This window comes from Macaca thibetana, chromosome 10, assembly GCF_024542745.1.
Source record: "Macaca thibetana thibetana isolate TM-01 chromosome 10, ASM2454274v1, whole genome shotgun sequence".
Classification (NCBI taxonomy): domain Eukaryota; kingdom Metazoa; phylum Chordata; class Mammalia; order Primates; family Cercopithecidae; genus Macaca; species Macaca thibetana.
Genome location: NC_065587.1, coordinates 74294996 through 74320459, shown reverse-complemented (window position 1 = coordinate 74320459; position 25464 = coordinate 74294996). Strand labels below are relative to the sequence as shown.

General features: G+C 43.2%; 2 protein-coding genes across 2 annotated transcripts in view; one reads left to right on the top strand and one right to left on the bottom strand.

The window, feature by feature from the left end:
• The window catches only part of CHGB (chromogranin B), an 817086-nt gene that overhangs the window by 299346 nt on the left and 492276 nt on the right, over window positions 1-25464 (bottom strand). The window lies entirely within an intron of this gene.
• GPCPD1 (glycerophosphocholine phosphodiesterase 1) overlaps window positions 12712-25464 on the top strand; it is a 65815-nt gene continuing 53062 nt past the window's right edge. The window contains exons 1-3 of the mRNA XM_050745211.1: window positions 12712-12814; window positions 18539-18615; window positions 22314-22410. Coding sequence (XP_050601168.1) covers window positions 18567-18615; window positions 22314-22410 — 146 coding nt within the window. The 5' untranslated portion in view covers window positions 12712-12814; window positions 18539-18566. The remainder of the gene's footprint in view (window positions 12815-18538; window positions 18616-22313; window positions 22411-25464) is intronic.

Genomic DNA, 25464 nt, shown 5'->3' with positions numbered 1-25464 from the left:
TGCACCCGGGAGGCGGAGTTTGCAGTGAACTGAGATTGAGCATTGAGCCACTGCATTCCAGTCTGAGCAACTGAGCGAGACACTCTCACAAAAAAAAAAAAAGCAAAAGAAAAACCTCTGATCCCCAAATGCTCAGGAAGACTGATTTGAGTAATAATAAAACAGTCTCCTGTACCAGCTCTGTGTTAATTACTGTCTCTATTGCAATTCCCCTGTCTTGAGAAATCAGCTCTGTCTAGGTAGCAGGCAAGGTGAACCCACTGGGTGGTTACAAATTCTCTAAAATCAATTAATACTATTGATTGATTGATTGATTGATTGAGACGGAGTCTCACTCTGTCACCCAGGCTATAGTGCAATGGCGCGATCTTGCTCACTGCAACTTCAACCTCCCAGGTTCAAGCGATTCTCCTGTCTCAGTGTCTTGAGTAGCTGGGATTACAGGCACTCACCACCATGCCCGGCTAGTTTTTGTATTTTTAGTAGAGATGGAGTTTCACCATCTCTACTAAAAGATTAGTATGTTTTACTCATGCCATGAGGTAAAACATACAACTCAATCATATTGGCCAGGCTGGTCTCAAACTCCTGACCCCAAGTGATCCGCCTGTCTCGGCCTCCCAAAGTGCTGGGATTACAGGTGTAAGCTACCAGCGCTCAGATTAAACCAATATTAGAATTTATTAATCCCTATTAAAAAATTTTTTTTCAGAGATGGTATCTCACTATGTTGCCCAGGCCGATCTGAAACCTTGGCCTCAAGGGATCCTCCCACCTCAGCCTCGAAAACGGCTGGTATTACAGGTACGAGCAACCATGCCCATGCAAATGCTATTTTCCATACTTGGCTGAGTAATAAAATAACTTAGGAGATAGTTTTCATTTCTGATGGGCATTGGTTGACTGCACACACTATAATTTAGTCTTTTTCTTTTTTTGAGATAGAGACTCGCTCTGTCGCCCAGGCTGGAGTGCAGTGGTGCGGTCTCTGCTGGCTTCAACCTCTGCTTCCTTGGTTCAAGTGATTCTTCTGCCTCAGCCTCCTGAGTGGCTGGGATTACAGGTGCGTGCCACCATGCCTGGCTAATTTTTGTATTTTTAGTGGGAACTGGGTTTCATCATGTTGTCCAGGCTGATCTTGAACTCCTGACCTCAAGTGATCTGCCCACCTTGGCCTCCCAAAGTCCTGGGATTACAGACATGAACCACTGCACCCGGCCCTAATTCAGTTTTCCAATCATGAGTTATAGGTATAATGTTTGTATTAAATAGGTAAAGACCACTTACTCTGATTTTTAAAAATACCAGCTAGGGTGGTAGCCCACACCTGTAATCCCAGCACTTTGCGAGACCAAGGTAGGTGCATTGCTTGAGCTTGGGAGTTCAAGATCATCCTGGGTAATATAGCAAAACCCCATCTCTACAAAAAAATACAAACATTAGCTAGACGTGGCGGCAGGTTCCGGGAGTCCCTGCTACTGGGTGACAGAGCAATACGCTGTCTCAAAAAAAAAAAAAAAAAAAACCTTAGAATGCTAATCATTACTTTCATATTCCCTTGGTATTTATTTTCTTTTCCTTTTTCTTTATTTTTATTTTATTTACTCTTTTTTTTTTTTTTTTTTTTTTTTGAGACAGAGTCTCGCTCCTGCCACACAAGCTGGAGTGCAGTGGTGCTATTTCGGCTCAATGTGACCTTACCCTCCTGGGCTCAAGTGATCCTCCCACCTCAGCCTCCTGCGTAGCTGGGACTACAGGTGCACGCCACCACACCCTGCTAATTTTTGTATTTTTAGTAGAGATGGGGTTTCGCCATGTTGCCCAGGCTGGTCTCAAGCTCCTGGGCTCAAGTGATCGGCCTGCCTCAGCCTTCCAAAGTGCTAGGATTACAGGCGTGAGCCACCCCACCTAGTCTGTCTTCCTTTTTCTTTAGGAAAATATTTTTATTATTTCATTTTTGATCTCTTAGCCTGTTTATATGTAGTCACATTAATTGATTGTATGATAGCATTGGTGAATTCCAAATGGTTTGGATGATTTCCACCCTCTCTCTATGCACCTTGGGTTTGGATTTAATTTGCTCTTTTAGCAGGAAAATACAGCAAGGGACATAGCCAGGATGCCCAACTATTTTCATGAAAGAGGATAAAGTTCCCTTTACTGAACAGGATTGAGATAATCAGGAGTTTGTTCTTTACCCTGAAATCCAAAGCCTGGAATCCTGGGCCAGGCCAGAAATATGAAATGCATGATTAGGAGAGTGAGCAACAGGGCATGGTGGGGGCCTGTGCTGGGTTGGGGTATGCATTCCAAAGTCAATACATTTTAAAAAAACCTCTTCAGTAGCTAAGCCCTGCATTGTTATATGATTAATAAATAAAATGTTGACATCTAGGGTTGACAAACCTAATACTTTTTCCTGAAATTTTCAGCAGTCTCTGTGAGTATATTTGTACTGTTATGTTCCAGCAACTGTGCACATAACAACTGGTATGATCAATAAGACATAGTCCTTGCCAGGGCCAGGCACGGTAACTCACACCTGTAATCCGAGCACTTTGGGAGGCCGAGGCGGGCAGATCACTTGAGGTGCGGAGTTCGAGACCAGCCTGGCCAACATGGAGAAACCTCGTCTCTACTAAAAATACAAAATTAGCCAGGTGTGGTGGTGCATGCCTGTAATCCCAGCTACTCGGGAGGCTGAGGCAGCAGAATTGCTTGGACCCGGGAGGCGGAGGTTGTAGTGAGCTGAGATTGTGCCACTGCACTCCAGCATGGGCAACAAGAGCGAAACGCTATCTCAAAAAATAAATAAATAAAATAAAATAAAATTACCTCCTTGCCTTGAAAGCCTGCTTATAGGAAAGCAAAATAGAGATATAACAGATAAAGGCAAGGAAGTGTGAGTTGTCACTCTTTGTTTTCATGTTGTAAGTAAATAACAAAGGTACGGTATGAGCCAGCAAGTCAGGAGTAGAACAGAGAGCAAAAGCATGGCCTCTAATCTTCCCCCATCTAAATCATGCACATAATTAATTGGGTGCCATTGCCAAGAACCCCTGTCTTCCTGACTCCAGTCCTAGCTCACTTTGGCTGGCTTCCAGCCTGGAGTTGGCAGCTGGGATTTTGAGCCTGGTGCGTGGTAACCGCGCTGTTAGAGCTCTTTTGTTCACATTAAGGATATACCCTGTAAACAGCAGCTCATTCTGTAGACAGTCATCAATATTTTCACTAAAATGATAAAAAGATAGCCAGTGAATTGTTGAAACATTTAAGCAGTAGAAAGAATTCCCTTAGGGAATCCATTTTAATGCAGAATGCACAGGACCGAGAGGCATTTGGAAAGATACAAAAAATAATCATAATAACATTATTATTCATCATCATAATAAATGGACCAGGGAGGAAACAAAATGGCTCAGTTCAATGTTTTCTGAAATAACTTTGGCTTCTTCGTTTTATAAGGTCTTGATTTCTAAAGAGTTTATATTACACATGCCTTAAAGAGCTGCAATTATGTTACATTGTGTTAAAGGTGGTAATTTTTCTTTAAAGCTTCATTGGGCCGGGTGGGCGGTGGCTCCCGCCTGTAATCCCAGCACTTTAGGGGGCCAAGGCAGGTGGATCACCTGAGGTCACAGGTTCGAAACCAGCATGGCCAACATGGGAAACCCCGTCTCTACTAAAAATACAAAATTAGCTGGGCATGGTGGCTCATGCCTGTAATCCCAGCTACTTTGGGGGCTAAGGCAGGAGAATCGCTTTGACCTAGGAGGCAGAGGTTGCAGTGAACCAAGATCACACCCCTTCACTCCAGCCTGGGTGACAGAGTGACTCTCCGTCTCAAAAAGCAGGGGGAAAAAAAGCATTCATACGTTTCTTAATGAAAAAGAAAAGCCAGCCAGGAGTGGTGGCTCAGTGGGGAGGCTCACGCCTAAGTAATCCCAGCCTGCATTTACTAAAAACACAAAATTTGGGAGGAAGAGGCGGGCTTGAACAGGGATCACCTGAGGTCAAGAGTTCGCCTGACCAGTCTGGCCAAAAATGGTGAAAAGCCAGGCCCTCATCTCTACTAAAAATCACCTGAGGTCAAGAGTTCGAGACCAGTCTGGCCAACATGGTGAAACCCCATCTCTACTAAAAATACAAAAATTAGCCAGGCATGGTGGCAGGCACCTGTAATCCAAGTTACTTGGGAGGCTGTGGCAGAAGAATCGCTTAAACCCAGGAGGTGGAGGTTACAGTGAACTGAAATCGCGCCACTGCACTCCAGCCTGGGGGACAAAGTGAGACTCTGTCTCCAAAAAAAAAAAAAAAAAAACTTTTTCTTTTTTTTTCTTTACTTTTTTTTTTTTTTTTTTTTGAGACAGGATCTGGCTCCCGCACCTGCCCTGAAAAGGAAAAAGATTTAAAAAATTAAAAAATGGTAACAGCCTTTCTCAAAACTAAACTGCCTTTGTAAAACTAACGAAAGGCCACAGGTTAGGAGGATGGGAGGGGTTTAAATTTGACTAAGATGCAGATGTATTACAAATCTTTATTCTGGAAATCACAAGATTTGTAACTTCTCCAGTTACTCCTGCAATTAACATCACTGTTACAGAACCTAAGATTAGACTTTTGAGATGGCTTTTGAATTTGTTTTTCTTTCTTTTGGAGACAAGGTCTCCCCTCTGGGCTGTAGTGCAATGGTGTGATCAGAGCTCACTGTAGCCCACAACCTCTCAGGCTCAAGAAATCCTGCCACCTCAGCCTCCCAGGTAGCTTAAACCACTAGGACATGCCATCACATCTGGCTGACTTTTATATCTTTGTAGAGATAGAGTTTTGCCACATTGCCCAGGCTGGCCTCAACTCCTGGGCACAAGCAAACCACCTGCTAAGGCCTCCCAAAGTGTTAGGATTACAGGTGTGAGCCACCATGCCTGGCCCTTATTTATTTATTTATTATTTATTTATTTATTTATTTTTGAGATGGAGTCTTGCTCTATCACCCAGGCTGGAGTGCAGTGGTGAAATCTTGGCTCACTGCAAGCTCTGCCTCCCAGGTTCATGAAATTTTCCTACTTCAGTCTTGCAAGTAACTGGGATTACAGGCGTGAGCCACCGCGGCTGGTTAATTTTTTATTTTTATTTTTTAGAGATGGGGTCTTGCTATGTTGCCCAACTGGTCTCACATTCCTGGTCTCCAGCAATCCTCCCACCTTAGCCTCCTAAAGCATTAGAATTACAGGCATGAGCCACCGCACCAGGCCATCCTGTAGTGTTACATTCCCATTTCATAAAGGAAGAAATGGGTCAAAGAAGACCTTTTGATCTTATCATGTGAACCTTTCTTGCTCCAGACATTTGGATCTTATGATGGATTCAAGAAGTTGGAAAGTAATACACCCAAAACACTGCAGCCAATTTAAAATTGGTTTAAAGGCTCACATTTGAGGCACTTCCTTGGTCTTCTTAATATAGGATTAATCTTTATCTTTGTTTTGTTTTGTTTCGTTTCTTTCTTTCTTTTTTTTTTTTGAGATGGAGTTTCACTCTTGTTGCCCAGGCTGGGGTGCAATGGCACAATCTCAGCTCTCTGCAACCTCTGCCTCCCGGATTCAAGTGATTCTCTTGCCGTGGCCTCCCGAGTAGCTGGGATTACAGGCATGTGCCACAACGCCCAGCTAATTTTGTATTTTTAGTAGAGGCAGAGTTTCTCCATGTTGGCCAGGCTGGTCTCGAACTCCCGACCTCAGGTGATCCGCCCGCCTCGACCTCCCAAAGTGCTGGGATTACAGGTGTGAGCCACTGCACCCGGCCTTTAGGATTGATCTTTTTCTAAAAGAACAATCAATAGCAAACACTAACAATTTTGTCACCTACATGAAATCTAAGTAGTGCATACTATAATTTGGGAAATTGCCCATGGACTCAAGCCAAGGGAATAAAAGGCGTGGACAGTTCATTCAAGTAGCAGGGCCACCAATGAGGTGCATAAAACACATAAAATTGATAGTGTTTGAGTCTGGTAAAAGATTCTCACATTAGAGCAATTGTGAATATCTGAGGAGAATAGTCAAAATATTTTCATGAATTGGCCAAGAGATAAGTATAAGTGATTACTCTTTTACCCAACTCATAATGAATATTTCTGGGAGAAGAATCAGTGCAAAACGAAGCTGATAATAGCTAAAACTGCCAAGGTAAGCTGTGCTATTACCCAAACATTGCTGGAAGAATCAATACTTTGTAACAAAATATAGACTTGCAAAATTGGACTCATGAAATAATGTGGCTACAAAAGGAAAAGCACAATGGTAGAAGCTATAGTTGGTGGTTGGTTTAAAAACTCACCGTATTGGCCAGATGCGGTGGTTCACACCTGTAATCCCAGCACTTTGGGAGGCTGAGGCAGGTGGATCACAAGGTCAGGAGTTCAAGACCAGCCTCCCAACATGGTGAAACCCTGTCTCTCCTAAAAATACAAAACTTAGCTGGGCATTGTGGCGGGCACCTGTAATTCTAGATACTTGGGAGGCTGAGACAGGAGAATTGTTTGAACCCAGAAGGCGGAGGTTGCAGTGAGCTGAGATTATGCCATTGCACTCCAGCCTGGGTAACAGGGCGAGACTCCGTCTCAAAAAAAAAAAAAAAAAGATTCTCACAGTAGAGCAATTGTGGAATATCTGAGAATAATAAAAATATTTTCATGAATTGACCAAGAGATAAATATAAGTGATTATTCTTTTATCCAAATCATAATTAATATTTCTGGGAGAAGAATCAGTGCAAAATGAAGCTGATAATAGCTAAAACTGCCAAGGTAAGCTGTGCTATTACGTAAACATTGTTGGAAGAATCAATACTTTGCAACAAAATATAGACTTGCAAAATTGGACTCATGAAATAATGACCACAAAAGGAAATTCATAATGGTAGAAGCTATAGTTGGTGGTTGGTTTAAAAAGTCCGTGTATTGGCCGGGCACAGTGACCCACGCCTGTAATCCCAGCACTTTGGGAAGTGGATGTGGGAGGATCACTTGAGCTCAGGAGTTTGAGACCAGCCTGGGCAACATGGAAAAGCTCCCCTCTACCAAAAATGGTGGGATGCACCTGTGGTCTCAGCTACTTGGGAGGCTGAGGTGGGAGAATTGCTTGAGCCTGGGAGGCGGATGCTTCTGTGAGCTGAGATTGCACCACTTGCACTGCAGCCTGGGTGACAGAGTGAGATCTCATCTCAAAAAAAAAAAAAAAAAAAAAAAATCACTGGATCATCCTGAGCAACATAGTGAGACTGCATCTCTACACACACACACACACACACACACACACACCCCCAAATTAGCCAGGCATGGTGATGTGCACCCATAGTCTCAGAACAGAACAAGATCCTGTCTTGGCCAGAACCAGTGGCTCACTCCTGTAATCCCAACACTTCGGGAGGCCGAAGCAGCAGATCACCTGAGGTCAGGAGCTTGAGACCAGCTGGGCCAACAATTCAAAACCCCGTTTCTACTGAAAATACAAAAATTAGCTGGGCGTAGTAGTGCACACCTGTAATCCCAGCTACTTGGGACATTGAGGAAGGAGAATCACTTGAACCCAGGAGATGAAGCCTGCAGTGACCCAAGATAGCACCATCGCACTTCAGCCTGGAGGAAGTACAGAGCAAGACTCTGTGTCAAAACATACATCAATAAATAAACCAGTAGCAGCAAAACTTTTACCAAAGATTAATGTCTACAATGTCACAGGCTGGGTGCGGTGGCTCATGCCTGTGATCTCAATACTTTGGGAGGCCAAGGTTGGAGGATAACTTAAAGTCAGGAGTTCAAGACCAGCCTGGCCAACATGGTGAAACTCTGTCTCTACTAAAAATACAAAAATTAGCTGGGCGTAGTAGCACACACCTGAAATCCCAGCTACGTGGGTGGCTGAGGCAGGAGAATCACTTGAACCTGGGAGGTGGAGGCTGCAGTGGGCCAAGATTATAAGACTGCACTCCAGACTGGGTCACAGAGTGAGTCTCTGTGTCCAAAAAAAAAAAAGTCCACTTGTGAATGGTAGGATTCAAGCCCATGTCTGGCTTCTATGTCTAGAGTTTTTTGCATCAATACTGCTGATTTTTTTTTTTTTTTTAAGAGACATAGCCTCCCTTTGTCACCCAGGCTGGAGTGCAGAGGTACAATCATGGTTCATTGCAGCCTGGACCTCCCAGACTCAAGAGATTCTCCCCTCTAAGCCTCTAGAGTAGCTAGTACTACTGCCTGGTGCCACCATATTTTGCCATATATCTGACGTGGAGATATATATATATATATATATATATATATATATATATATATATATTTTTTTTTTTTTTTTTTTTTTTATCTACAATCACTTTTTTGTTGCCCAGGCTGAAATGGTACTGTTTTCTTTCTTTTTTTAAATCAGGCAGCCTCCTGAGCCAGAGTAGGCTCAGACTCCTTACTACAGTTTTTCAAAAAATGATGGCATAAGGTGAGATCCTGTGGTCCTGATTTCAGACAAATGAGGTAACGTATTTCATTATTTAATCAAGTACAAGAATGAATGTTAAATATTTTATATAATTCAAAACATATGGAGCTCTTCTGGAAGTAATCAGGTAAGACCTAAATTGATCTCATTAACCATGTGCTTGAAAAGTTATGGCTGGGAGCCATGGCTCATGCCTGTAACTCCAACACTTTGGGAGGCTGAGGTGGGAGAGTCTCTTCAGACTAAGAGTTCAAGTTCAGCCTGGGCAACATGATGAGACCCCACCTATACCTATACAAAAAGTAAAAAACAATTAGCCAGGTGTAATGGCATGGTGGCACACACCTGTGATCCCAGCTACTAGGGAGGTGGAGGTGGGAGGATCGTTTGAGCTCAGGAGGTCAGGGGTGCAGCGAGCTGTGATCATGCACTCCAGCCTCGGCAACAGAGCAAGACCCCGCCTCAAAAAAAAAAAAAAAAAAAGAAAATAAAGGAAAGAAAAGTTAACATTTCACAGAGTGTTGGGAGAAAGGAATATGGGAATGCATTACCTATATTCTAATTATCTATATTCTACTTAAATATCCCAATCAGAGCAGCGTGATTTTGGAGTAATCTAAAATACGTTGCATTATCAAAGAGTTTCTAAGCAAGGCTGTGTAAAATGGCATCTGCAGGAATTCCTTCTTCTCTTGGATGGTATATGCTTCTCTGTCAGTCTTTTTATTTATTTATTTATTTATTTTGAGATGGAGTCTGGCTCTATCGCCCAGGCTGGAGTGCAGTGGTGCGATCTCGGCTCACTGCAACCTCTGTCTTCCAGGTTCAAGCAATTCTCTTGCTTCAGCCTCCGAAGTAGCTAGGACTACAGGTGTGTGCCACCACGCCCAGCTAATGTTTTGTATTTTTAGTAGAGATGGGGTTTCACTATGCTAGCCAGGATGGTCTCAATCTCCTGACCTCGTGATCCGCCCTCCTTGACCTCCCAAAGTGTTGGGAATACAGGCGTAAGGCACCACTCCCAGCCTCTCTGCCCATCTTCTAATGCTACTGGTTTATTCCATATCTTTTAGAATGAGCTTGTCCAACCCATGGCCCAGGGGTTACATGTGGCCCAGGATGGCTTTGAATGCAGCCCAACACAAATTCGTAAACTTTCTTAAAACTTTATAAATTTTTTTGCGATTTTTAAAAAGGTCATCAGCTATCTAAAGTGTTAGTGTATTTTATGTGTGGTACAAGACAATTCTTCTTCCAACGTGACCCAGGGGAGCCAAAAGAACCCCTGTTCTAGACATTCCTGTTTCTGGCCATTGATGGCATCTTTTGAACATGTATAATTCTTCTGTCATTTCAAAAGGATTTAGGGAAGGAGCAGGTCTATTAAACGGAACTATAAACATTAGACCTTGGATTAGGTCTATTAACTGGAACTATAAACATTAGACAAATAGCTTGACTCAATGGTGGTTATAGAAAAAAATAAAGATCTGGCTGGGTGTGGTGGCTCACGCCTGTAATCCCAGCACTTTGGGAAGCTGAGGTGGGTGGATCACCTGAGGTCAGGAGTTCAAGACCGGCCTGGCCAACATGCTGAAACCCCATCTCTACTAAAAAGAAAAAAATTAGCTGGGCATGGTGGCAGGCGCCTGTAATCCCAGCTACTCGGGAGACTGAGGCAGGAGAGTTGCTTGAACCTGGGAGGTAGAGGTTGCAGTGAGCCGAGATCACGCCACTGCACTCCACCCTGGGAACAAGAGCTAAACTCCTTCTCAAAAAAAAAAAAAAAAAAAAAAAAAAAAAAAAAAAAAAACCATTTCAAAAAAAAAAAAAAAGAAAAGAAAAATACAGATCTGTAAACATTTTAAGGAAACAAACTCTTCTGAAAAAATTCATCACTGAAGTATGACAGAGGAAATTCACTCCAAGCTACGTAGGAAATGTAGGACAGCAGAGTTTAATGGGTAATGGCACATAACCAGAAGGAATTTTAATTCTTTAAGAAATCTGGGATTAAAATGAGTACTATCAAAAAACTATTGCATCCTGAGCCTAGCATAAAGCAGGCACTTAATTATTTAACTGAATGGATGACATTGTCAGAAATTTTCTGGGATTGAATCCAAGCTAAATATCAAATGTGGTAGAGAACATTCCGATTTATAAAACCAGAAATTCTACCTAAAGCTAGAGCTCATCCAATCCAAACACATTTTTAGTAGGCCCATTTTGAACCAGCGTGCAACTCGAGCTATTTCTCTATGTCTTGTTGTAAGAGAACTTCAACATCTCCCAAAAGGTGGTTCTTTTTAGTTGGTTTTCTGTTTTGTTTTGTTGTTGTTTTTGCCTGTCTAGCTGTCACTCAAGTGGGAGAGCAGTGGTGCAATCTGGGCTCACAGCAACCTCCACCTCCCAGGCTTAAGTTATTCTAGTTCCTCCGCCTCCCGCCTCCCAAGTAGCTGGAATTACAGTCGTGCGACCACACCCACCTAATTTTTGTATTTTTAGTAGAAATGGGGTTTCTCCATGATGCCCAAGCTGGTCTCAAACTCCTGACTTCAGGCGATTTGCCCGCCTTGGGCTCCCAAAGTGCTGGGATTACTGGCGTGAGCCACCGCACCAGGCCTCTTTTTACTTTTCAATATCTCACTTTATTTAAGTAAAAGCTGCTAATATAAGTTTATATTGGACAGTAACCAGAGAGTAACTTTGATACTGGTAAGGTAACACTGTAAGTTAGGTGAGTTGCAAAGTTTTGTTTTTTTTTTTTTTTGAGACGGAGTCTCGCTCTGTTGCCAGGCTGGAGTGCAGTGGCGCCATCTAGGCTCACTGCAACCTCCACCTCCTGAGTTCAAGCAATTCTCCTGCCTCAGCCTCCCAAGTAGCTGGGACTACAGGCGTGTGCCACCACAACCGACTAATTTTTATATTTTTAGTAGAGACGGGGTTTCGCCGTGTTTGCCAGGATGGTCTCAATCTCTTGACCTCCTGATCCCCTCTCCTCAGCCTTTCAAAGTGCTGGGATTACAGGCGTGAGCTACCGCGCCCGGCAAGTTGTAAAGTTTCGTAAGAGAACTTCAAGTGGCAAATGCTGATTAACTTTCTGGAGACCACCAAAGGAGAGGAAAAAAATAAAATTTTTTTTGTTAGGGCTCATTTTTTTAGAAAATAAACTACGACTCTGGCAGGGAGAGTCTGCTTTCAAAAAAGTTCCTTCAAACTTTAATTTGCATACTTGTTAACCTGGGGATGTTGCTAGAGGCAGATTTGATAGGGCAGGTCTGGGATGGTCCTGGGAGTCTGCAATTCTGAGTTCTGGCAGGTGCTACTGGCTTGTCGACCACACTTTGCGTAGCAAGGGTATAAACTCTCATCCAGCTTAGGTGACTTAATCGTTTTCAATTAATGATTTGATCTAAGTGTGACTGTTGTTTTGCAAGGAAAGACAGTTTCCAGAAAACATCAGTACTGGTAATTTCCCCCGTTTTCAAACACGGGAAAAAAATACAACTCAACTCTGAATTGTAGCTCCAGGCTCCACAGTCAGTTCTTTCCTTCCCTCCCTCCCTCCCTTCTTTCTTTCTTTCTTTCTTTCCGATGGAGTTTTGCTCTTGTTGCCCAGGTTGGAGTGCAATCTCGGCTCACTGCAACCTCCGCCTCCCGGGTTCAAGCGATTCTCCTGCCTCAGCCTCCCGAATAGGTGGGATTACAGGCGCGCGCCACCACGCCCGGCTAATTTTGTATTTTTAGTAGAGACAGGGTTTCACCATGTTGGTCAGGCTGGTCTCCAACTCTGATCTTACGTGATCCGCCCGCCTCGGCCTCCCGAAGTCCTGGGATTACAGGCGTGCGCCATCGTGCCCGGCCCACGTGGGTTATTTCTGAGGCGGCTTTGATGGACCACAGTACACACCTATGACCCCAGGGCAGGTGTCAAGGTGCTGGCGCTGGGGTCGGCTGAGAAGGGCTGCGGGGACACGGGGGATGCCCAGTCGCCCTCGGCCGCAGACGTCAGCCCTTTCCAGGAACGCGCGGGCCCGCACCCCCCGCGCGCGGCTGCCGATTGGCTGGGATGGCGCCGGGCGTGACGTCAGGGCCCGCCCCACCGCCCTCCGGCCCCGCCCCTTGGGGTGGCCTGGCAGTTTGGTCTGGAGCAGCTGAAACCGGTTTGAGCGTAGCCGCTTCCTGCCGCTCGGCGCCGCGGCAGGCCGCCTGGGGTAGCGCTGGCGAGGCGCGTACGGCGGGCGCACGGTACCTCTGCCTGTGGTCCTCGCTCTCGGGCGGGGCGGCGGCGACGCGGACCTGCGGACTAGCGAACCCGGCAGGTGAGGCGGCGAGCCGGGTGCGGGGGCCGGGCGGCCGCTCACGTGGCGGGCCGAGCTGTCAGGGCGTCCCCGGACGCGGCGGGGCTGGGGGCGTCGGGGCCAAGGCGCAGGCGGGGTCCTCGGGCCGGGCACTGCCAGCGGGGGAACGGCGGCCGGGCGTTCGCTGCGCTAAACCGGTGGCTGGGACGCACTCGACTTTTATTGTTCACTGCCGCGCTTCCGCTAGGCTGCCTGGGGCTTAGTTCCCTTCTAAAAAATACGTGGAGCATTTGAGGCGTAGCAGGGTAAGTGGAGCATAGGACCACCGCAAATATGCAGAGTACTGAGTCCGGGAACAAAGACACCAGAAATGCAGGTGAGGTCCTCTGGGGACATCCCCTGCCCCACAGCGGCCCCCTGGCTCACCGCCGCTCTCTGTCCCTAAGTTACTCATCGTGTTTTGACAACTGCTTATTTTCTGAAATTGCCTGGACACGTAGTCTAGGACATGCTTGTATAATTCAGTTATTCCAAGAAACCAAAGTGCCTTTCCTAGGAAAAGATTCCAGGAATAGTCATGAGTGCCCTCGATACAATTTTTTAGGTCGGCTGCCCCTTCTCTCCAAAGCTCTACTTTTCCCAAAGCTCTTCAGACTGCCTTGCTGAGGTAGGAGAGAGAGCCTCAATCACTTAAGTGTCTTATCAGCCCTCTACCCAGACTCCACTGGCCCGCTGGAAAAGAAATCGGGCATGAATTGTAGAGGATCTTCCACCTTAAGGCAGCTGTTAGTCTTAGTCTGATGTAGACCTGCATAGAGGAACTGATGGAACCGAGCAGGATGTTTGGACCTGATGTTTTTTCTTCACACTCTTCTGTCGCCTCCTCCCATTTCTGCACAGCTCTCACCCACTACTCTACCCCGTCATGCTTCCCCTTGCTACGTTTCTGACGAGTTGTGACTTAACTAAGAAATAAACACAAGGTATTAGTCCTTTTTTTTTTTTTCTCAAAATTCCTAATGTCATGGATACAAATAACACCAAGCAAACAAGAAAACTGCACATGGTGCAATCCATTCCTGATTTAAGAACTAGGAAGAACCGAGAGCTAGAGAAAACCAGTATTCTAGACAACATTTAAATCTGCATAATAACGACATGGGAAAGCTGGACTCTGAGAAATAATGACCACAAAAGAAAACTCATCGTAGCAAAGTGAGTAAAATTTGATACGTACATAAAGTACGTCGATGAATCGAATCTTTATGTATGAGTTAAAACAGGAAAAAAATGTATGAAACATACACATGAGAATAATATCACGATAAAATGAATGGAAAACATTTGGGAAAATGTTACTGCATTGTTTAGAAAGTTGATCAAGGAATTAACTTGGCTTAATTAAACCTATTCCAGAAACACTTTCTTAATAAAGACCCATTAATGTCTTAACATGTTTGATTAAGATATTGGCTTCAAGTATACGGGAATCAGAATGACAGTCACAACTTATCAGAAATGTAGCAAGGGTTGTAGTGATCCTTCACCAAGATGAGCGAAAATTAACTCAGGGAAAGGTAGGCATTTTATATATTACTTTATTTAGCTAGTTAGGAGGATCAAAGCTGCCAAGGCCTAGGAAAGGGCAAGGATAATTGGAAACAGCTTTTTTCCTTGAAAAAATTCAAAGGAAAACAGAGATGTTCCTTTTAGCCAGCAAAACACTTTAGCTAAAAATATCTGACTTCAGTTTAGCTCTAAAGTAAATGTCCCTGTACCTTGGTTTACTTCATACCCCTTTTGTTTCCCAGGCTGGTAAATCAGTAGTGTCACGTGTGGGGAAAGTTTGAGGAAAAGAACAGAGTAAAATTTATTTTGTCAGGTAGTGTGAACTCTGAAATTTTTAAAAATGTAGATTACCATGTCATATTTTGCTAATTGCTTGAGTCTTTTAAAAAGGGTTATTTAAATACTACTCAGAATCTCAGATGAGAATGCTGTTTAGTCTTTCTCTTCAAAGATTACAAAATAGATGTTATGGTTTCAAAAACCAAAAAGCAGAGGCCTATCTCAGAAAGTGTAGTTTATATGTGAGGTAATAGGTGAGTTGGTTACATTATCTGGTCAGCTCATGTGCATACAATGACTAACATTTTTCATCTTACTCTTGTTTTTATGTATATCCAGAACTGACCTTCCCTTTCCAAGTTGGGATTTTTTTTTTCCTTGTTTAGAAGAAGATGTATGGGTGGGTGCATACATTTTTTGTTCCACAACACAGTCGTTTCTTTTACTTGGTCACTGCTGTTTTGGTGGTAACTGGATGCCAAAATTGTATACTTCAACACAGCACCAGACTTTTGGCCTCTGTCCATAATCAAGTAAATTGCATTTGGAACAGCTCCCAAGGCTTTTATTTGGTATGGTATCAAATTTGGAGAGGGAGGGCGTTCAGGGTGGAAATCAAACCAGATTGCTTGACTTTGGTAAATCAAGTGGAAGATGATGCTTTGTTGACTTTTGGAGAGGTTTTCTGGGAGGTGTTTTTGTGCTTGTGTATATAGCTTTGTATAGTACACTTACTGCAGCTGTTTACTGCTAAGTTACTGTAGTCACTCTTCTAAACAACTTTGAGAATAAAAGACTCAGTTTTTATAATCAGTTCATTTCCCTTTTATTAAATTTACTTAAGTTTTCCATTTGCCTTAATGCAGTAGAAATCTAGAGATAATTTTGTACTAGCTGTTGATTTTGGTGCATAGGAATAATATCTGATTTCCATTCGGTTGATTAAAATAGTTAGTTAAAATTAGTCAACAAATAGCAAAATACCAACTATTTAATCATGTATATGAGGTTGTCCTTAGTTGAGAACCGCAACAGTAAACACCAAATGAAAGCGCACCTTATAGGTTAAGATTGAAGTTGGTCATTCAGCCGTTTTGATGGGTGATGGACTATTTGCTCTCTTAAATTTAATTCAGTAACTTAAATGTCAGGCCTTTTTTTTTTTTTTTTTTTTTTTTTTTTAAATCGAGACAGAGTCTCACTCCATCACCCAGGCAGGAGTACAGTGGCACAATCTCAGCTCACTGCAACCTCTGCCTTCTGGATTCAAGTGATTCTCATGCCTCAGCCTCCCAAAGTGCTGGGATTATAGGCGTGAGTCACCATGCCTGGCCACCATGTTTACTCTTAGATGCAGAAGATAGTATAAGAAATTATTTTGATGAAGGGAAGTCTTTTTTTTTCTTTTCTTTTCTTTTCTTTTCTTTTCTTTTTTTTTTTTTTTTTTTTTTTTGAGATGGCGTCTCCCTCTGTTGCACAGTGCAGTGGCGCAGTGGCGTGATCTCGGTTCACCACAATCTCTGCCTCCCGGGTTCAAGTGATTCTTCTGCCTCAGCTTACCGAGTAGCTGGGACTGTAGGCACGTGCTACCATGCCCAGCTAATTTTTGTATTTTTAGTAGAGATGGGGTTTCACTGTGTTGGCCAGGCTGGTCTTGAATTCCTGACCTCATGATCCGCCCGCCCGGGCCTCCCAAAGTGCTGAGATTATAAGGAATGAAGCCACCACGCCCGGCCTTTTTTGTTTCTTTCTTTTTTTTTTTTTGAGACAGAGTCTCGCTGTGTTGCCCAGGTTGGAGTGCAGTAGCACGAATTTTGCTCACCGCAACCTCTGCCTCCCAGGTTCAAGCGATTCTTCCACCTCAACCTCCTGCGTAGCTGAGATTATGGGTGCCCACGACCATGCCCAGCTAATTTTTGTATTTTTAGTAGAGACAGGGTTTCACCATGTTGGCCAGGCTGGTCGACCTTAGGTGACCCACCCGCCTTGGCTTCCCAAAGTGCTGGGATTACAGGCATGAGCCACTGTGCCTGACCAAAGGGAAGGTTTTCACTAGTGTAGTATTGTGTGTTCTAACCAAAATGGTAGAGTTGCCAAATAGGGAATTTCGTATCCAAATATGACATGACTCCACACTAGTGGTCTTGCGCTCTGTGAGATGAATATTTGACAATGTACATTTATAAATATATATATATATATATCAGTGTTACATTTTATAATTGATGTAAATGTGATGATACATAGTTTATAGCTAACATGGAGCCTGGACTCTTGGCCCACATCTCAACCTGAGCCCATTGATGTTTGGAGCTGGACGATTAATTATTTGTGGAGGGCTGTTCTGTGTATTGTATGGTGTTCAGCAGCACTCTTTGGCCTTTACCCGCTAGATGCTAGGAGTGCCACTCCCAGTTGTGACAACCAGAAATGCCTCCTGACATTACCAGATAATCCCCTGGAGGGCAGAATTGCCTTTGGTGAGAACTGCTGGTATAAATCTATCTACCTTGACTGGGAAGTGTGGTTAATTTTGCGTAGCAGTGTTCATTAAATGACTCGGGGGGAGGGGAGGGAGCAAAGCAGAACTGGAAAAGTGACTATGAAAGGTAGCTAGGCAAGGTACTTTAGAATTGTTTTGTAAGGTAATATATAAATGCAAATGAAATTTAAGCTGGTAATGTTCATGATGCAGAATAAAGATGTGATTGGAATTCTTGTAGGAACATTGGTGGGTTGGGGGCAAAGGTTTTTTTGGGGGGTGTTGGAGAAGTTATGTAGAATATGGTGTGTCTTTGGATGGAGTATGTTTTCTGTCCACTTAAATTATGTAAGTATCTCAAAGTATATTATATGTATGTGTGTATTAATCTATTTTTTATATTCCTTTAGGTATTTAAGTTAGTGGATGGGAAACAGATTCCTTTGACAAGGAAGAAATGAAAAAATTAGCGATAGTTGTTTTTCTTCTCTACCACAGTATTACCCGGGTCAGGAAAGATAGGGTTGAATTCAGAACAGCTGCTTATCAGAAGAGACAGTATGTAGCAAGAGAATCTTGACAACTTAAAAAATAACAAGTTTGGATACTTTGTTTTACAATGTGTGTTTCAGGCGAGCATTCTGTCTTGTTTTCTTTTTGGGCATACATTCTTAAAGAATAGCTTTGTAGCACTAGGCTTCAAACTTGCTAGATACTTCCCAAGTAATTGAGTCACTGTATATATAAGGACTCTGAAATTAATCTTTTTTTTTTTTATGCTCATAATTGAGATTCATTTTCATTTTTTGCTTTAATAAAAAAAAGCTTTATTCAGACTGTGTTTTGTTTTTTTGAAACAGGGTCTTGCTCTGTCACTCAGACTAGAGTACAGTGGCACAATCACAGCTCACTACAGCCTCAACCTCCTGTGCTAAAGTGATCCTGCCACCTCAGTGTCAATCTGTAGCTGGAAGTACAGGCGTGTTCCCCATGCCCGGCTAATGTGCGTGTGTGTGTATATGTATGTGTGTGTGTGTGTATGTGTGTGTGTGTGTGTGTATATATATATATATATATATATATTTTTTGTAGTTATAGGACCTCACTATGTTTCCCAGATTGGTCTCAAACTCCTGAGCTCAAGTCATCCTCCTGCCTCAGCCTCCTTAAGTGTTTGTATTACAGGCATGAGGCACTGTGCCTGGTTTATTTTTTGCTTTTTCACTTGTTTCTTCCCCCTACTCCCACCCTGCACTAAAGTTACTTTAAAACAAACAAACAAACAAAACCCCACCATAAAACTGCAAAGACATTAAATATTGCTTTTAAAAATATAAATGGTTGAAATTGTTTCTTGATAGTGGCTATCTAATGCTAATATTTTTATACTGTAAGTTACTTTTTTTTTTTTCTAGCACAACATCATAAAAGAAATCCATCAGAATGACACCTTCTCAGGTTGCCTTTGAAATAAGAGGAACTCTTTTACCAGGTATTTTAAAAGTTTTACTTTAAAACAATTAAAATTAAATTAGCATGTTTCTTATCTGGATTACCTTAAATATGGAGTTGCTATTAGAGTGCACCTGATTTTTTAGATGAAAATATCTGTAGGTCCTGCCTGATATCAGAAATGTACTTGGAGCATAGTAAGCACACCAAAAACCTCCTCAAACACTGTCTTGTTCTCATGTTTTCCCAAAAAAGCTGTGAATTTATACTTAACTTTGCGCAGGACAGAGATGGTTGGGCTGTGGTTTCTAGGCAGCATTAAAATGAAGGAAACTTTGCTAGTGCAAGAAGTTGGTAGGCCAGGCGCAATGGCTCATGCCTGTAATCCCAGCACTTTGGGAGGCCAAGGTGGGCAGATCACTTGAGGTCAGGAATTCAAGACCAGCCTGGCCAACATGGTGAAACCCCGTCTCTACTAAAAATACAAAAATCATCCGGACGTGGTGGCACGTGCCTGTAATCCCAGCTACTTGGGAGGCTGAGGCAGGAGAATTGCTTGAACCCAGTAGGCAGAGGTTGCAGTGACCTGAGATCATGCCATTGCACTCCAGCCTGGGTGACAGCCAGACTCTGTCTCAAAAAAAAAAAAAAAAAAAAAGAATAAGTTGGTGAAACAATTGGCTGGGATAACCTTGTTCCTATGTGTGAATATGTTTTTAGCCTCATTGTATTTTTTGCAGTCCCTTAAAGTGCTGTGAGATAATTTTAGTGTAAGATAGCATGTCAAAGCCGTATCACACCTGGGCTCTCATAAAACTGAGGTACCTCTCAGTTTTATGTACTCTGGCTATACAGGCCTTTCAGTTCCTTAAATGTGCTGCATTCCTTCCTCCTTTCTATCCTCTTTTAGGACTTTCTCAAATGCTGTTTCCTCTGCCTAGATCTTTGCCCACTCTCATACTCCCCCTGTTCCTTCTCTCCCCTGTCCCCACTGCTAGCCTCCAGATTCCACTAGGTTAGGGCCAGCCTCCTGATTCCACTAGGTTCTGGCCCTATTTTATAGCATCTCTTGGATATTTTCTAGAATTATTTGAGTGACAGATTGTAAACTCTGTTGAAAACGTGACTTTTTTTTTTTTGAGACGGAGTCTTGCTCTGCGCCCAGCCTAGAGTGCAGTGGCACGATCTCAGCTCACTGCAATCTCCGCCTTCTGTGTTTAAGCAATTCTCCTGCCTCAGCCTCCTGAGTAGCTGGGATTACAGGTGCCTATCATGGCGCCCGGCTAATTTTTGTATTTTTAGTAGAGACAGGGTTTCACTGTCTTGTCCAGGCTGGTCTGGAACTCCTGACCTCGTGATCCACCCGCCTGGGCCTCCCAAAGTGCTGGATTACAGGTGGGAGCCACTGTGCCCAGCCTTTTTTTTTTTTGAGATGGAGTCTCACTTTGTTGCCCAGGCTGGAGTGCAGTGACGTGATCTCGGCTCACTGCAACCTCGGCCTGCCAGGTTCAAGCAATTCTCCTGCTTCAGACTCCTGAGTAGCTGCGATTACAGGCACCCACCACTACACCCAGCTAATTTTTTTTTTTTAGACAGAGACTTGCTCTGTTGCCCAGGCTGGAGTGCAGTGGCACGATCTCAGCTCACTGCAGCCTCGGCCTCCTGGGTTCAAGCGATTCTTCTGCCTTAGCCTCCCGAGTAGCTGGGATTACAGGTGCCTGCCACCACACCCAGCTAATTTTTGTATTTTTAGTAGAGATAGGGCTTCACCATGTTGGCCAGGCTGGTCTTGAACTTCTGACCTAGTGATCCGCCAACTTTGGCCTCCCAAAGTGCTGGGATTATAGGCATGAGCCACCACACCCGGCCTGTGCCTGCTAATTTTTTATTTTCAGTAGAGACAAGGTTTTACCATGTTGGCCAGGCTGGTCTTGAACTCCTGACCTAAAGTGATCCGCCAGCTTTGGCCTCCCGAAGTGCTGGGATTATAGGCGTGAGCCACCGCACCCGGCCTGTACCCGGCTAATTTTTTATTTTCAGTAGAGACAAGGTTTCACCATGTTGGCCAGGCTGATCTTGAACTCCTGACCTAAAGTGACCTGCCCACCTTAGCCAAAGTGCTGGCATTATAGGCATCAGCAAATCACACCTGGCGTTTTTGTATTTTTAGTAGAGACAGGGTTTTGCTATGTTGGCCAGGCTGTTCTCGAACTTCTGGCTTTAAGTGATCTCCCTGCCTTGGCCTCCCAAAGTGCTGGGATTACAGGCATGGGCCACTGTGCCTGGCCCACATGTATTTAGAGCCCTGAAATCTGAATGACTGTCACACTTGGAATTTTAGTTAAGTTTTAGGCAGTCCAAGCTAACAAAATGCTCATGCAGGTGGCTAAAGCTGAGTACAATTCTAGTCTTACTAGAGCGGTGCCTCAAGCTTGGAATCCCAGCTGTTCTCAGAATGTGGAGGAGTCTGTCTTGAGCCAAATTGGCAGTTGGACTCAGTTCATTATCTTTTTCTTTATGAATTTTAATTGTATTCAGAATGTGTTGATATTTAAGTCAGAGACTTCTACGTACTTTTATCCAAGTGTGTTCTGCTAAATATATAAAATATAGCAAGAAGAGGTGGTAGCTATATGTTGGCTTTTAAAGTCTATTGATAAGTGTTCAAAAGAAATGATAGTCATTACTTTAGTTAAGAAGTACTAGATTTTGGCCAGGTGGGGTGGCTTATGCCTGTAATCCCAGCACTTTGGAAGGCCAAGGCAGGCAGATCACCTGAGGTCAGGAGTTCAAGACCAACCTAGCTAACATGGTGATCCCATCTTTATTAAAAATACAAAAATTACACAGTCGTGATGGTGTGTACCTGTAATCCCAGCTACTAGGGAGGCTGAGGCAGGAGAATTGCTTGGACCCGGGAAGTGGAGGTTGCAGTGAGCCCAGATCATGCCACTACACTCCAGCCCGGGCAACAGAGCAAAACTCCATCTCCAAAAACCAAAAAAGAAGTACTAGATTTTCCAACTATGTAAGTCTTTGTTTTGATGGGTTTTTAATTACATTTCTGCTCTCTCATTGAAGTTTTGTTTTTGTTGTTTTTGAGATGGAGTCTTGCTCTGTTGCCCAGGGTGGAGTGTAGTGGTGCGATCTCGGCTCACTGCAACCTCTGCCTCCTGGGTTCAAGTGAATTCTCCTGCCTCAGCCTCCCGAGTAGCTGGGATTACAGACACCTGCCCCCACACGCCCACCTCAGCCTCCCAGAGTGCTGGGATTACAGGTGTGAGCCACCACGCCTGGCCTTGATAATGTTCTTGATGTGAAACTTATTAATAGCTACTGTTTGACTTTCTAGAAAATATTAATGACCCTTTAGAGTACTGATAGACATATAGTGTTTGCCTGTTAAAATTGGAAGCTGTCTTGAAAGCAGAGACTGTGGTTTTATCCCATGTGTATTCTTGGATGCTTGTTACTGGCTCAATGAGTCGTTGAACAGATAAAGAAAACATCCGTATGCCTTCCGCCTTTTCTCTGGCTTTGGTTCTAGAAGGGTGAGTCGAGTTAATAGGCAGGTGTTAGTGAGTGGTAGGTACCTGGGCCCAAACCTATATCTAGTGAGGCTCCTTCATCTCTGCTAAAGGAGGCAGCACATCTGGTTGAACTAATGCAAACTTCCCTACTTGTCCCACTATGACTGATTGTTCTGTTTCTCTGTGACTGATTGTTCTGTTTCTTTAGGAGAAGTTTTTGCAATATGTGGAAGCTGTGATGCTTTGGGAAACTGGAATCCTCAAAATGCTGTGGCTCTTCTTCCAGAGAATGACACAGGTGAAAGGTGAGTATGGAAATGTGAGGTTACAGAATAACTGTGACATTAACCTTAGGATTTTAGGGGCTTTTAAGATATCTTGGTATTTTTTCTTTTAGTTTTAATTTTTATCGTCGTTATCACGTTGCATAGTTTTATGAGTGAAATAATTTTACAAAATGTGTGTGGTAAAAACAGGTTCCTTTCTTACCGGTAATCCCCGCCTCTCAACCACTTTCATTTCTTTTTTTTGTAATTTATTTTTTATTTTTACAACTCAGGATAATTGAATACACTTTTACTTCTTGACTGGTTCTTTAGGTACTTACCACCATAATTAGTTAGACAGGGTCTCGCTCTGTCACCCAGGCTGGAGTAGGGTGGTGTGATCCTAGTTCAGTGCAGCCTTGAACTCTTGGGCTGAAGCCATCCTTGCACCTCAGCCTCCTGAGTAGCTGTGACTATAGGCACCCATCACCATGCCTAGTTAATTGTGGGTTTTTTTGTGTGTTTTATTTTTGGTGTGGAGATGGCATTTTTTGTTTGTTTTTTGGGGTTGTTTTTTTTTTTGGCGCAAAGGTGGTGTCTGGCTATGTTGCCCAGGCTGATCTGAAATTCCTGGACCTGAGATCCTCCCACCTTGCTTTCTTATTTAAAGAAACATTTTAAGGCATTATCATTTGTCTTGTCAATATGTATTCTTTTCTTTTTTTTCATTTTTTCTGATTTATTTTTTTAATTGTCAGTACATATTCTTGATAAGAGATCTAATTTTTGTATTTGCTTATAAAAGTATTTCCTTGAAGTATTAGTGTTAAAAGGAGCTGAGAGTGGAACACATACTTAGATATCTTAGCTAAAATAAAGAAATGTATTCACTAGTGGCATTGAATCCATCAGTAAACTTAGTATGGGCCCAGCGGATGGAGAAAGGTAAATCTAGGTGTCAGCCACTCTTCTGCAGTTAAGTGTGAGCTCAGGCAACTGATGTCTGTAGGCCTCAGTTACCTCATCTACACAGTAAAGGCGTTAGCATAAATGAGTGGATGTCAGCAGAGGTGGCACTTACCCCACTGTGGATAGTTGGAAGTGTTACAGGTTTTCCTAAATAGCATACAAGTATATCCAGTGCCAGATTAGGTGATTGCTAAGGCTCTCTTTTCCTGTAGAGCAGCATGACTTAAAATGTGGCCTGTGCACCAGTAGCAGTCCAAAAGACTTTAAAAAAAGTCAATCCATGATGTGAGAAATACAAAAATTGAGAGCAAGCATTTAGAAATGGGTATAGCAGTTTGACTCCATGCATGTCACTGTGGGCACATCTCATTGAACTGGTTATGTAGATGAGAATATTGGTCACCAAACAGGTTGAGTAAAGGAAACAAAAACTGCTGGTCATTGACAGCAAATAGTTTGAGGAGCACTGGTGGTAAAGCAGAGGAAAATAACAAAGGAAGGTAAAACAACAGTAATGGAAGCTAAGGGAAAGAAAATTAAAAAACACAGAACTCCCTTTTTTCTAGTTTGTCACTAGTATCACACATTTTCTCAGCCAATTCTCAGCTCTTCTTATAAGAGTTCTATTGGTAAATTGTATTATTTCAGTAGTATATATTCTTTACTAGTCTTTCAAAGACTAGTATTTCCTTCAAGTGGCTGTTTTTTCTTTGATTTTCTGATCAGCCACTCTGGTCTGAAGTGAAACCTCTTATCTTTCTGAACTTGTCTCTAAAACACACCCTTGCCTGTCCTAAGTCAGTTTCAGCCAACTTGGTCAAAAAGTTATGGACAGGATAAGACACTTAACAACTTTAAGAGGACCAGTTGTTCATATGTTGTGCATGTACAGTGAAATAGAGCTGATTCACAGGTGGCAGATAAACAGTGTTTTACAGGGAGAAGGGAGTAGATGACACAGGAATCCATGTGCCTTTAGACAATATTCATGAGTTTTAGAATTGTGTTTCTTTGGAATTTTAATATACTCTACATCTAAGTCTGCTGTGCTCCTCTCTTTCAGGGAGCGTCTTAAGCTTTCTCTTACCAGCTCTCCCTACCCACAGGCTCATAGCAGCTAGAGCTTTCCTGGAATTTTTTTCTACTTAGAGATAACTTGAAGGTCATGGTATCATTTCCTAATACTGCTGAAGATGTGGGTCACTTGTGGTTTCATTTGCCCTCCTTGTAGATTTTATGGTATTTTGGGAAAGGATATAAGGGCAATTCAGAATTAGGCAGTTGCACTAAACTACTACATGACTATCCGTCTTTCCTGGTTTTGATTTAATTTCATCAGATAATTTTGTCTTCACCAAACAGTGCTGATTTTTCTTTGAATTTTTTTTGTTGTTGTTGTTGTTGTTTTTTTTTTTTGAGACAGAGTCTTGCTCTGTCGCCCAGGCTGGAGTGCAGTGGCACGATCTTGGCTCACTGCAAGCTCCGCTCCCGGGTTCACGCCATTCTCCTGCCTCAGCCTCCCGAGTGGCTGGGACTACAGGCGCCCGCCACCATGCCCGGCTAATTTTTTTTGTATTTTTTTAATAGAGACGGGGTTTCACCGTGTTAGCCAGGATGGTCTCGATCTCCTGACCTCGTTATCTACCCACCTCGGCCTCCCAAAGTGCTGGGATTACAGGCTTGAGCCACTGTGCCCAGCCTTTTAAAAATTTTTTTAGACAGGGTCTCACTCTGTCACACAGGCTGGAGTGCAGTGGCGTGATTTCAGTTCACTCTAACCTCAAACTCCTGGGCTCCAGTGATCTTCCTGCCTCAGCCTCTCGAGTAGCTAGATGCACACCATCATGCCCAGCTAATTAAAATTTTTTTTATAGAGATGAGGTTTCACTATGTTGAGACCCAGGCTGTTCCTGAACTCCAGGGCTCAAGCTTCCCTCCTGCCTTGGCCTCCCAACGTTCTGGGTGTAAGCCTGGGTTCTGGTTCATTCTTAAATTTGCCACGTTTGCTTAGACAAGTGGAGTAAAAAGACTCGCTGCTTTGCCTTCTTTATCTCTTATTTTCATTTAGTGGTTCTTTACCAGGGATCACATTAGAATCACTTGGGAGGACTTGAAAAAAAATAC